Below are 13,076 nucleotides of genomic sequence, written 5' to 3'. Positions count from 1 at the left end.
AGCTGGCCTCAAACTTATGGGCTCTGACTAGCCGAGTGTTTAATGTTGATTCCCACAAATTATCTTCTAATCTCCATACACATAACATGGTATGTAAATATTTACACATAGATACATACAGTAAAATGGAGAAATGTGTGTGGGGGAAGTGTGTATTTCACTTACTTGACTCTGGGGGAAAGCCTGCTGCTAATGTGACACTTTTAAAAATTATTTTATGTGAGAGACCATTTGTCTCCATATATGTCTGTGTATCATGTGCCTACCTGGTACCTATCTGAGGCCAGAAGAGAGGACATTGGAGTTATTGATGGTTGAAAGCTGTCATGTGGGAACCTGGATTTTCTAGAGGAGCAGTCAATGCTCTTAATCGCTAAGCCATCTCCAGCATATGTAACTCTTTGTTAATGACCTTTGCAGACACAATTGAAACTTTTAAGTCTATTCATGTATGTAATCAGAATCTTGATGTGTATAGGGATGTATGTGTGTGTGTGTATGTAGATTTTCTCCCTCCCACTAAAAGATGGGTTTAGCATCACGTTCAGTATATAAGGACAACTTCTGAGAGTCAGTTGTCTTTCTATCATATAGGTCAGAAATCTTTACTTGCTAAGCCATCTTGCCAGCCCTAATGAATTTTGAAAATAAATAATAATGAACTCATTGCTCTAGGTTTTAGAAATAAGGTCTCTGTTTAGTCCAGAATAACATTCAATTCAGGATCTTCCTGCCTCAGCCATCTAAGTGTTAGTTTCATGGTGTTTTAATATAAGATTACATTTTACGCTAAGAGGAAAACTTTCTCAAATATGACAGTTCTTTTTGCACCTTTGTAAATACCAAAATAATGTCTAGTCCCTTAATTGTTTGGACTGAGCAATAATGAACTAACTGGATGTTTCCTATGCAGTTTTATATGACTTCAAGGCAGATCAGGCAAAGACAAAAGATGAAACATGAGAAGGATAGGTAAGTCCAGAAGCTGTGCCCTCAAACATGCTCTCTTACTTACTTGAGCCTTGGGAATTACATCATAGTTTTCTGTTAATAAATAGAATGAGAGATAGCATTTTAAGAAAAGATGCTTAGGAATGTGCTTCTAAATATTACTTGAATTAATTACTCTTCAGTTTGTGTGACTTTTATTTCTGCTGCCCTCCTATACCCAATCTGTGTGTGTCTGAAATACCTCAAAAGCCAAAAAAAAAGTACTAGCACATTTATTTTGTTATCATCATCATTTTGGTTCTTTGAACCACAGTGTCATTATATGCCAAGGCTGGCCTCAAAGTAGCCATCTTCCTGTTTCAGGCTCCCAGATACAGAGATCATAAAGTGTGTGCCATGACAGCTGTCTCTAATGGACATAGTAATAGAATACACTGTGCTGTCCAGTGATTGAGAAATGTGATGTGCCAGAGGATTTGTAAAGCATGTGCTCCCTCTACAAATGGACAGGAAAGTGACTAAGAGAATGACATTAGCTCCTATCTACAGGTTGCTGCTGTCTAACCACTATAGTCAGCGGATCTCAGAAGCATACTGTCTGATGAATGAACTGCTCTCTGACTCAGTACAGCTAACAGCACCTGCAGAGAAGCCCTTTCCTAACAGACCACGCACTGCTCAGCATTGCAGACAGCGACATCGCGCTTCTCCAAGGTAAATAAGACAAAGTTTGGCCTATCACTTAGCAAAATAATTTCAGGATCCATAAACAATATAGCACTGAGGTTTGTTTTGAGACAGGGTCTCCTGTATCCGAGGTTGGCCTTGAAATTGAGGTGTAGTCAGTGATGACTTTGAACACCTGATCCTCCTGCCTCTCCCTCCCTCCCAATGGCTAGGATTACACACCCTGTTTATGCAGTGTCGGGTATTAAACACAGAGCTTTATGCTTGTAAAACACACACGCTACCCACTAAGCTGCACCCCCAGCCCCAAATGTACGTAGCACTTTTGTGTGACAAGTTTGATGTATCTTCACTTATGCCAGCTGGAGTTATAATGATAAAATGAAGACAAAATTAGCTCCATAATTATAAAGTCTTACAAATATATAGAATTACCAAGGAAAAGACAAAAATTTATTAATGTATTAAATTTCTAAATAAGCTACAACAAAGCATTTTCCAATATGTGAAACAGGACATTTTATATCTGTTCAGTCATTTCTTTGGTTTCTATGAAGATTTGCTTCTGTAAATTTGCCTCTTAATCCCTCCCACCCTCCACCTGCTGTTTTCATTCAGCCCTCCCTCACCATCAACACATCTTTCTGCCACCCCCCACCCTGTCCAGTTAGCTCATATAGCTGCAGGTATTATTGCAGTTCGCTTACATTAGCCACCTGCAGTGGCTTTAGATAAGAATCCCTTAGGCAAGAGTTAAAGTGGAGAATGCTGCTAATGGCCCAGATGTAAATGTTCTTACATGCGGCCCAGAAACATACAGATGTTAGTGATTCACATAGTTCTTATTCACAATGTCAACATTTTCTTCAATAGAAGTGGGTAGATGTTACTAAAATTTTCTTTGGAAAATCATAATACTTGAGTGTTGACATACAAAGAGTAATGTTTTATGTGCAAGGTTATATTGCAGTGCAGCATAAGCACTGTTGTTATTTGGAGATTTTAACATTTTCATAATCATGTGATTTCTACCTCAGAGAGAATGCACATGGGCAGAATTTCCCAATAAATGCACCTGGAAGAGGCAGACATATTTCCAGATCAACAGCTCACCATAAGGGGAAACCCTTGAGGCAGCCCCAAGGCTCGTCTCAGCTTCGAGGTAAGACCTGAACTCCCTTGTTTTTCATGATTTGCCTGTGTTCCTTGTAGTCTCTAAAGTTATTTTATTAGTAAAAGCCATAAAAATCACAGTAAAAAGAAACTGATTCCAAGAGAAAGCATGGTATTGAGAAACATTTAGGTAGTCCAGGATTTTGTTCTATTAGTTTGAAATGGTAGTTATGCTACTTTACTGTTCCCAGTGCTATGATTACCAGCCTGAGCTACCATGCTGGGCTCACGACTTCTTGATGGCTAGGGAAAAGGTCTTGGACACCTCTTTAGATTTGTCCCATCTCATGCCTTTGCTGTTACCTTTTATTATGACTGTGGCTGTCATCCCTCTGGTCTACCTCAACCCACTCCTGCAGCAGCTCACACACCAATACAAACACTTCCAAACTTTCTCCACAGCCTCAGGCCACAGGAAGATCACAACTTCCCTGCTTTGTAATGGTTAGTTTCTCATCCATAGTCCAGGCTTTTTGTACTCTGTTCCTTAGTTGATATCCTCCCATACACCTTGAGTGAAGACTTTGTCAGCCTTCTAAATAGCTAGGATTATAGACTCATGATTTGCACATGGCTTAGGCACCCATATTCTTAATCCTTTAGGTGTTCTAATGTAATATGTTCAAGTTTTAAATTTATTTCCTCATTTATGAATGGAAGTTAATGCTTAACTTGCACAGTTGCTATGAAGATGGCAGTACTTAGTCACACATTTCACAGTCCGTGTTAGACTAAATCTTTGACTGTACTACACTTTCTTCCTCATCTTTGTATTGCCCCTTACTTAAAATGAACAAATGAGATACTTGAATAAACTAAGTGAAAAATGGTTGTTTAGCTATGTTAACAGATTTTTTGTTGTTGTTGGTTTTTTTGTTTTGTTTTGTTTTTTTGGAGACAGGGTTTCTCTGTAGCCTTAGCTATCCTGGACTCGCTTTGTAGGCCAGGCTGGCCTTGAACTCAAGAGATCCACCTGCCTCTACCTCTCCTAGTGCTGGGATCACAGGTGTATGCCATCGTGCCCATTAACAGGAAGGCATTACAGGATGTATACCCTGTCAGACACCTGTTATTTTGTTTCAAAAGAAGGTCTAGGTTTTAGACTCTTCCAACTCTGCTACCTACTTTGGGCTTTCAGGTAGATTATTAAAACCTTATTTTCAAACCTGACATGAAGGCATACACTCAGTCCTGGCACTTGGAAATAGAACATGGAAGGATCGGTAGTTCAAGGCCATGCTTGACTTACACAGTGAGCTTCAGGCCAGGCTGGACAACTTGAGACCCTTGTCTCTAAAATATAAATAATAAGCCAGGTGTGGTGATGCACGCCTTAAGTCCCAGCACTCCGTAGGCAGGTGGATCTTTGTGAGTTCTAGGTCAGCCTGGTCTACAGAGTGAGTTTCAGGACAGCCACGCCTACACACAGAGAAACCGTGTCTCAACAGACAGACAGACAAATGTACATACATATATGTATTTTATGTGTGTGTAAAATGTAAACTATGTTTACTAATATGTAAACTAAATATGTAATACATATTTATAAGTAACAAAGCTCTCTGGATGAGGTATACATGGAAGTCCCACCTACTTAAAGAGGTTAAGGCAAGAGGAACACATGAGCCTGGGAGTTCAAGATCAGCCTAGGCAACATACTGGGAGCCTATCTCAGTAAATAGACAGGTTAATAAATTACTGTTAAAACCATTTGCTGGCAAGATGGCTTAGCAGATAAAGGTACCTCCTACAAAGCCCATGAACTAAGTTCAATCCGAGGAGCCTGGGTAAAGATGAAGAAGAGACCTGGTTCCTGCAGGTTGTTTTTGAAATGTTCTGTCAGGAGCTCTTCCACCCATATAATGTTTTTTAAATGTCTTGTCATAAAGTTGCTGGGTATTTTAAGTACAGCATAAAGCATGTATGTGTTGAGTTTTGCTGAATGGGTGGCTTCAGCCACTTTTGTCATAGACGCGGCGGGTAGCAGAGGATGAGTAATTGTCACCTGGTGAAATGGTATTTTATTGCACCATAGTACTAGCCCATTTTATTATGAGTAGTGTATATTTTTACCTGAGTGACCATTTTACTATGTGTGTGTGTATAGCTCCATAATCATTGTAAAATTTATCATAAAAAATTAAAAGCTTTGATTACCCTGGAGGTAGGAAAACTGCACTGTGAAAAATTTTACACACTATTTCACAGAAATGCATGTTATCTCATAATTGGGTAGGCCAAATAAATCCTAGAGAAAGGCATGGTCCAGAGAAGTCATTTGGGGTAAAATCAGGGCCAAAGACAGCTAGCTTCTCACTGTCTCTGGCCATTTAGTTCAGTGGTTCTCAGCCTGGCAGTTGTGACCCTCTCACAGGGGTCACCTAAGACCATTTGGGAAACACAGATATTTACACTATGATTCATAATGGTAGCAAAATTACAGTTATGAAGTAGCAACAAAATAATTTTATGGTAGGGGTCATCACACATGAGGACCTATACTAAGGTGCCACAGAGTGGGGAAGGTAGATCATCTTTCTCGATGTCAATAATTGTGTTTATTTCACCAAACAAGGCCTTCTATAGTGTCTAGATAACAAGTTAACTGTGGCAAACATGGCGTGGGATTGCTTGGTGGTGGTCTCCAACTGTGTCCTGAGCATGTGAGAGAATGGTCTGGCTGCACACCTTCCTTTGTTTCTGTCTTGGAGACATGCCCTCGAATGTTGGTGGTGGTTATTGTTGTTCTTCTTGTTCTTCTTCCTTCTTTCTTCTTCTCTTCCCTTCCTTTCTTGCTTCCTTTTGTTCCTTGTTTCCTTGGTTCCTGTTGTTGTTTTGAGACAGGATCTCCTCACTAGTTGTTCTTGCTCTAAAGATGAAGTCACCGTTACTTTCAAATCAAAAGAGATGGTGAGACTTCAGTGGCCTTGTCACATATTGCTGGAAGTCTGCAGTTAGCCTTGGCCAAACCTTATGGCTTGAATATTTGGTAACAGATGTGAGCTTAGCAGTAAGGTCACAGTTCATACACAAATGAGTGTCTCAGTCAGTTCTGATGTGTGTTGTTTTCCCTCTAAAGGTTCTAATACTGTGTGTCAGAGCCTGCAGCACATGAAAAGCCATGGGGCTGTTGGGACAGCTCCTCCAGTGAAGCAGGTGTGCACAGAGCATGAGAGAGAAGAGATGGTGGTGAGTCCCTGGATGCTGCCTTCAGAAATCCACCAGCTTCTTCATGACAGGCCCAGGTCCCATCTACAGGTTAGTGTTCTTGTCTTTTGTAAGATTGAAAATAATCATTTCTTAGGTCATTTTGAAATTCTCTTTTTTTCTTCTTTTTCTTTGTGTGTATGTATGTTTGTTTTGTTTGAGACAGTTTTGTATGTAGCCTCTGGTGGGTTTTGTTTTGTTTTTCTTTTTCTTTGAACTCAATGATAAATTTTCAACATTTTCTAGTACCTTCCTTCCTCTCCCAAAATAAGTATCCTGGTTCCTCTGTTGTCTTATCTGATTTCTAGACCTTCTGTGTATCTGACTGCACCATTTCATGGAGTCTTTTAATCTTCCCCCTATGTAGGATACTCCCACCTTTCTGTTTGTTCTTAGTTATGTGTGCATCTGAGTCTGTGTGCTTGCATATGTGTGGTATCCATGCACACACTGCTCCTCTGTTCCCTTGAGACAGTTTCTTACTGAATCTGGAGCTCACTTTTTCTGGCCTATTGGCCAGGAAGTCACCCCATGGCCATCCTTGTCTCTGCTGGAGTTAAAAGTACATGCAGCCACTTACAGTCTTTCTCCACGGGTACTGGATCTAAATACAGCCTCACACTTGAGCAGCAAGCAGTCTTCCTGTTGGGCTGTCTCTAGCCCTGGTGTACAACCCCCATCCCCTCTGAGAAGTCCAGACTAGCTTCAAACATGATGGAAACTTGACACTACCTTGAACTTTTGAGCCTCCTGCCTCCATTTCTAGAGTGCTAGAATTATAAGCACGCCTACTCTGCCCAGTTCCTAGGATTTCAGATATTCAGCCTAGTAGTCTAGTATTTGGTTGTCAGAATTTTCAACTTAGTTAAGTACAAAGAACAGATTACTGTACTACAGGTACCAAAACCCATCCTGACTGCTCATCAGATCTGATGCCCACAGCTGTGTCTGCCGTGTCCGGCTTAGTGCAGATCTGCTTGGCAACCACCACCCAGGTTCCCACATCCCCTTTACCTGTTTGATGGACCACAGCTGTTTTTCCAATTCCACAGGAGATGTCACCAGCTGAAGAGGAAGAGCCTGAGCCCTCTTTGTTGGTGAATGGCATGGACAGCGTGTCTGAGAGCACTGGCAGCATCCTCAGCAAACTTGACTGGAAAGCCGTTGAAGACATGGTGGCCAGCGTAGAGGAGAAAAGCCCTTCTGTCCACTGGGCCTTGGACTTCTAGTACCTGCGTAGTGTTCTCTTTGCTATCCAGGCACTGGCCAGCGTCTCACTCATGTGGTCTTGAGAGTTTTGTGGGTCTAAGTCTGTGAAACACTCAAAGAAATAATGAGAATTTACATTTTGAAGCTATAGGGATCTTTGGGTTAACCATTCCAAGACGGAAAAGAAATGTTTCAGTAATATTGCCTTTATGGGGAAAGGTTGTTTAGCTAGAGAAAAGTATTATGTTTTTGCATATGATTCATTTTTAAATATAATTTAAACAATACGCACATGTCAAACCAGGTTTTCAGAATATTTAAATTACTTTGAATTAAAAAAAAAAAACAAAACAAAACCCAAAAACTTATATTTGCTTCCTCCTTTACTATCCTCTGTGCTTTCAGAAACTCCTTATAATGTGGACCTGACGGGGACTTCCTGTCACTGAGGAGAAACTCAAGTCTGCTCTTCAAAACTTAGTTTAAAAATCTGCAGTTGAGCTGAGCAGGGTGTGACCAAGGAGTAACTTCCATCCAGGCCAGATCTTTGTCTTGTGCTCTGGCCTGGTATGTTGCAGGGGAAGAGGGGACCCTTTGGATGGAGAGGGCATGAAAATTCTGGTTAGTCAACACTATTATATTTGTGTGTGTGTACACCACAGCCCATGTGAGGTGGTCACGGAAACTTGTAGGAGTTAGTTCTCTGTGCCTTGTGGGTCCCAGGCCTTGATTTTGAATCAGGCTTGGTAGCAAACACCTTTTACCTGCAGAGCCACCTCACTGGCCTACAGCGATCAGCTTAACCTTGTAAAAATCCCAGGGCTGAGGCTTACTAATTTTGGAGATCATTTTCTGAGAAATGACTAAAATTCCAATTTGAGCCCTATTATATGAAAAGACTGGATTATCTCAACCCCTGACGCTAAGATGTAAGATGTTTGCTGTGTTCTTCAACCAAAGCAACGCATTATTTAACAATGGCGAGAAGTGCAGAATCAAATAATTTTATTCTCACAGTTTCTTAAAGGTACATGCAACCAGCTTATTCTTTCTGCCCCGCCACCCCTTACCGCCACCCCTTACCACCACCCCTGAGACAGGGTTTCTTTGTGTAGTCCTGGCTGTCCTGGGATTGAGGCTGGCCTTGAACTCACAGAGACCTGCCTGCCTCCACCTCCCAAGTACTGGGATTAAATGCATGCACCACCGCCACCCAGTGTGACCAGTTCTTATAAATCTGTATCGTAGGGCTGAGGATATAGTATCTGCCTACTGTGTGCAAGGCCCTGGCTGTGATCCCCAGCACCAAGGAACACTAAAATTTTTTTGTTGTTCCTCTACCCTTTTTTTTTTTTTTTCTTTCTCCTGTGGTGCCAGGGGATCTGAGGACTCTAGCTCTCAGCTTGGCACAGGTAGGTGAGCAGTTTACTTCATTACTTATTTACCGCCCTGGCATGTATTATGACACTCTGCTTTTGTTTGCATGTTGCTCAGTTAGGTCTTGGGCTGTGGTTTTTTTTCCACTCTTCAATCACATTTCATATAAACCCCTTCTTCCTCTGCCTTTACTTTGTTCTCATCCTATCCCTGTTTCTTTTACTTCTGAATTAAAACCTTCCGTAGCTCTAACAATCCCTAAAGTCTATGGGCCCTAACAGTGCCCCATCTTTTTCCTTTCAGCTATTTTACCCATTTCACCTCTTAATGCGTGGCCTCATTTACCTTCCCTCCCAGTTTTAACCCTATAAACTAAAATCTGAGAATACTGTGCAGACAAAATGAATGCAGTTGGATATATCACTAGAGATTAACCTTATTACAGTAGGAGTGGGTGGCTTTGGTAACCCTCTCACCAACTGACAGGTCTTCCCAATGCAACAGCAAAAGTAGATAAATATGTTAATTAAGTGACACCATAGACCAAACAGACCTAGCCATTTGCAGCACATTTTATCCAAATACTACCAGTATACCTTCATAGCAGCCCATGGAACTTTCTCCAGGACAGACCACATTAGGACAAGAAGCCCATGGAACTTTCTTCAGGACAGATCACATTCTCAACAAATATAGGAAAATTGAAATAATCATTTGTATCTTATTAATTGAAACAGAATAATACCCAGAGAATAATACCCAGAGAAACCCTAAAAAACCACAAACTCATAGAGAGGGAACAACACACTTTTGAATAGTGAATGAGCCCTTACATAAATCAAGGAAAAAAACAACAACAAACAGTTCTTAGAATCAAATGAAATGAAAACACATTCCCAAACCTATGAGATCCATTGAAGGCACTCCCAGAAGTTAAATTTATAGTTCTAAGTGCCTACTTAAGACTAAGTTGGTTAGGTGGGGAAGGGGTGGAAGAATTGAGGAGGTGAATATGATCAAAACACATTGTACAAAATTCGCAAAGAACTAATTTTAAAAAATGTGTATCACATACCCCCCAAAACACAAAACCACCCAAGCAAATACCCCTTCAAAAAATTATTAAAAAAAAAAAAAAAAGGATTGGCTCAGGACAAGCAACATGAACATTTTTTCTCCTATGGCCTCTTGTTTCTTCTTACAGGTATTATAACAAACCTTTTTTTTTTTTTAAGATTTATTTATTATTTATATATACTCTGCCTGCACCAGACCTGATTACAGATGATTGTGAGCCACCATGTGGTTGCTGGGAATTAAACTCAGAACCTTTGGAAGAAAAGCCAGTTCTCTTAACCTCTGAGCCATTTCTCCAGCCCTATAACAAACCTTTCATTTCTTTTATATTTTATTCACTTCTGTGTTGGTGGTGCATATGTGCCATGGTGTTCATGTGGAGGTCAAAGGAGATGGTTCTCTTCTATCATAACACATAAAGGAGTTGAACAACTTGCCTCTGTAAGTTCAGCGTAAGGAATTACGGGGACTATGCCACAAGCAAGACCCCAGCTCCCACCTGACTGCATTAACACAGAGGACAGCAGTTCCTGGCCAGATCTCATCTGCTTCCTATTGTTGCTCCTACAAATGAGGTTTTCATAGATTGTTGCTCTTACAAATAACGTTTCCAACAAATAAGGCCGTTTATATGTGACCCAGGGTTGTGTGGTTAAACACAGGCCATAGGCATGTGAAGCTTAAAGGATTTTCTAACTTTACAGAAAAATATTTTCTAACCATTGGCCTTAAGTGTAACCTCCACATAGAAACCACATGCTTCAATTTAGTGCCTTTCTCTAATGCTTAAAATGACAGATAGTCATCAGTAGCATCAGAGGAAAATCTGTAGCATGAAAGGGAGAATCCCAATCCCATAGGGAGGGGCTCAGTTTGTTGTGAGCAGAGCCATCCCTGGTCTGGAGGTCCTGGCTTCTATAGGAAAACAGGCTGAGCAAGCCATGTGGAGCAAGCTAGTAAGCAGCATCCCTCCATGGCCTCTGCCTCTGCTCCTGCCTGCCGTGCTTGAGTTCCTGTCCTGACTTCCTTTGATAATGAACTGTGATGTGGAAACATAAGCTGAATATATCTTTTTCTCCCCAAGTTGTTTTGGTCATTGTTTCATCACAGCAACAGTAACCCTGACTAAGTATACCATGAGATCACAGAGTAGATTTCATGAGAGAATAGATGCACACAGGAGAGCTAGGAAAGAACCAACCATGGTAACTTGGGAAACAAGAACACCATGATATAGAGGAGGAAGAAAAGAACAAACAATTGCAGGAAGTCTGAGAACCTTCAGTTTTAGCCCTGTCAGTAGTCTGAACTGTCAACTAAAATACACAAACTAGCTGGTATATTAAGCAAGATCCAGTAATCTGCTATGCCTGGGAAACATTCCTCAATGGCAAAGACACCCAAGAATTGAGAGTTAAAAAGGCATCAACATATCAAGAAAACAGAAGCCCAAACAAGCAGACATAGCTATTCTGACACTGTCAAGTGGGCTTCAAACCAAAGTTAGAAGAGATAAAAAGGCAACTATGTATTATTAAAGCAGCCCTCTACCAAGAAGTTATAACAACTGTAAATGTATATGTACCAAACATCAGACTTTGAATTTCAAAATCCAAAACAAAACAAAAATACAGATACAATAATAATGGAGGTCTTTACATCTCTTATAATCAAGAGGTTCTCTAGAATAAACTCCACCAGAAAACCTCAGAGTTAATCTGTACCATAGATGAAGTGCACATATTAGATAGCTATAGAATATTCAACAAACAGTTAAGATATACAAGCTTCTCAGTTGCTCATGGAACTTTCTCTGGCACAGACTACATTTTAAGCCATAAAGCAAGTCTTAGCAAATACAAAAGAGTTGAAATAACTTCTTGTTTCTCAACTACCAAGACTCACTCTAGGGAGCCATTATCACCCTGTTAAAACTAGATAAGGAGGCAACCACTCCATAGTGAGGGCAGATTGGCTGCTCCGTGGTTAAGAGCATTCGCTCTTGTAGAAGAGCCCAGTTTTGTTCTAGGCACCTGCAGAATGATTCACAATTTCTCATAACTACAGTTCCAGGGGATCTGATGCCTTCTCTTGGCCTCAAAGGCACATAAACATGCAGGCAGAACACCCACAGGCATAAAATAAAAATGAATTTAACATTAACAGCAAAAACTATGGCCCAATTTCCCTAATGAACATAGATGCAATTAAAAAAAAAAACTTTCAAGCTGGATTCAATAGCACATTGAAAAAGAGTATAACCATCACCAAGTTGGTTTCATTCAAGGCATGCAAGAATACTTCAACAGATGCAAATAAATATAATACAGTGCATAGACTCAGTTACAGAAGTACTATGTTGAACCCAATAGTTGTAGAGGAGACCTCGAACAAAGATCAACATCCCTTCACATTGAAACACTAGAAATTATATATATATATATATATAATTTAGAACATTTTAACTATTCTTTTTTAAAGTAATTTATTCATTTTTATTTTTATGTGCATTAGGGTAAAGGTATCAGATCTGTTACAGTTGTGAGCTGCCATGTGGGTGCTGGGAATTGAACCTAGGTCCTAGGTCCTTTGGAAGAGCAAACATCGCTCTTAACCACTGAGCCATCTCTCCAGCCCAATTTAGGACATTTTTAAAGCTGAATAAAATTCAAAGTAATAAAGGCTGTGTATGACAAAATTAGAGCCAACAATTCTATTAAATGGGAAAAACAAAGCATATGCTGTTTTAAGTCTTATGACAGCAATAAGGTAAACAAAAGAAGGAGAAAGGTTACAAATAGGAAAGGGTCAAATATGCCCTATTTGTAGATGATGTGATCCTGTGTCTAAAAGACCCTACAGACTCTACCAGAAGATCTGAGCTCTGATGGATATGTTCAGGAGAGTGGTGGGATAAAAACTCACCAGTCTCTTCAGACCCAGTTAGGCCTCTATTATGACAAAAACACTGACTTTTTAGTGTTTTAGCAAGCTGGGAAGGAAAAGGTTTATTTCACTTTACCTCTTACAGTTGGCCATAAAGAGAAGCCAGAGCAGGAACTCAAGGCAGAAGTTGGAGGCAAGAAGAAAATCAGAGTCCATGAGGATCACTGCTTACTGCCTTGCTCGTTATGACTTACAGCTTTTACACATAAGCCAGGACCACCCATGTGAGAAAACAAGAAAACACTCCACAGATTTTCCTACAAGCCAACCTGACAGAGACAATTCCTCAGCTGGGCTGCCTCTTCCCAGATGTGTCTAGGTTTGGCTTAAATTGACAAAACCAACAGCACACTTTCCTTTTTACTCCTTTTTTCCTTTTGATTTTTTGAGACAGGCTATTTCTCACCCACTGCTGGCTGTCCTCGAGCCTGCCATGTAGACCAGGCTGG

General features: G+C 40.4%; 1 protein-coding gene across 1 annotated transcript in view; it reads left to right on the top strand.

Moving 5' to 3' along the window:
• The window catches only part of Cplane1 (ciliogenesis and planar polarity effector complex subunit 1), an 83,736-nt gene extending 76,160 nt beyond the window's left edge, over positions 1-7,576 (top strand). The window contains exons 49-53 of the mRNA XM_055601078.1: positions 914-972; positions 1,501-1,665; positions 2,676-2,800; positions 5,891-6,069; positions 7,071-7,576. Of these exons, the coding sequence (XP_055457053.1) occupies positions 914-972; positions 1,501-1,665; positions 2,676-2,800; positions 5,891-6,069; positions 7,071-7,247 (705 nt within the window). The 3' untranslated portion in view covers positions 7,248-7,576. The remainder of the gene's footprint in view (positions 1-913; positions 973-1,500; positions 1,666-2,675; positions 2,801-5,890; positions 6,070-7,070) is intronic.
• The last annotated feature ends 5,500 nt before the right edge of the window (positions 7,577-13,076 follow it).

Source organism: Psammomys obesus, unplaced genomic scaffold (genome assembly GCF_907164565.1).
Source record: "Psammomys obesus unplaced genomic scaffold, mPsaObe1.curated_primary_1811, whole genome shotgun sequence".
Lineage (NCBI taxonomy): Eukaryota > Metazoa > Chordata > Mammalia > Rodentia > Muridae > Psammomys > Psammomys obesus.
This window is presented reverse-complemented; position numbering and strand designations above follow the sequence as displayed.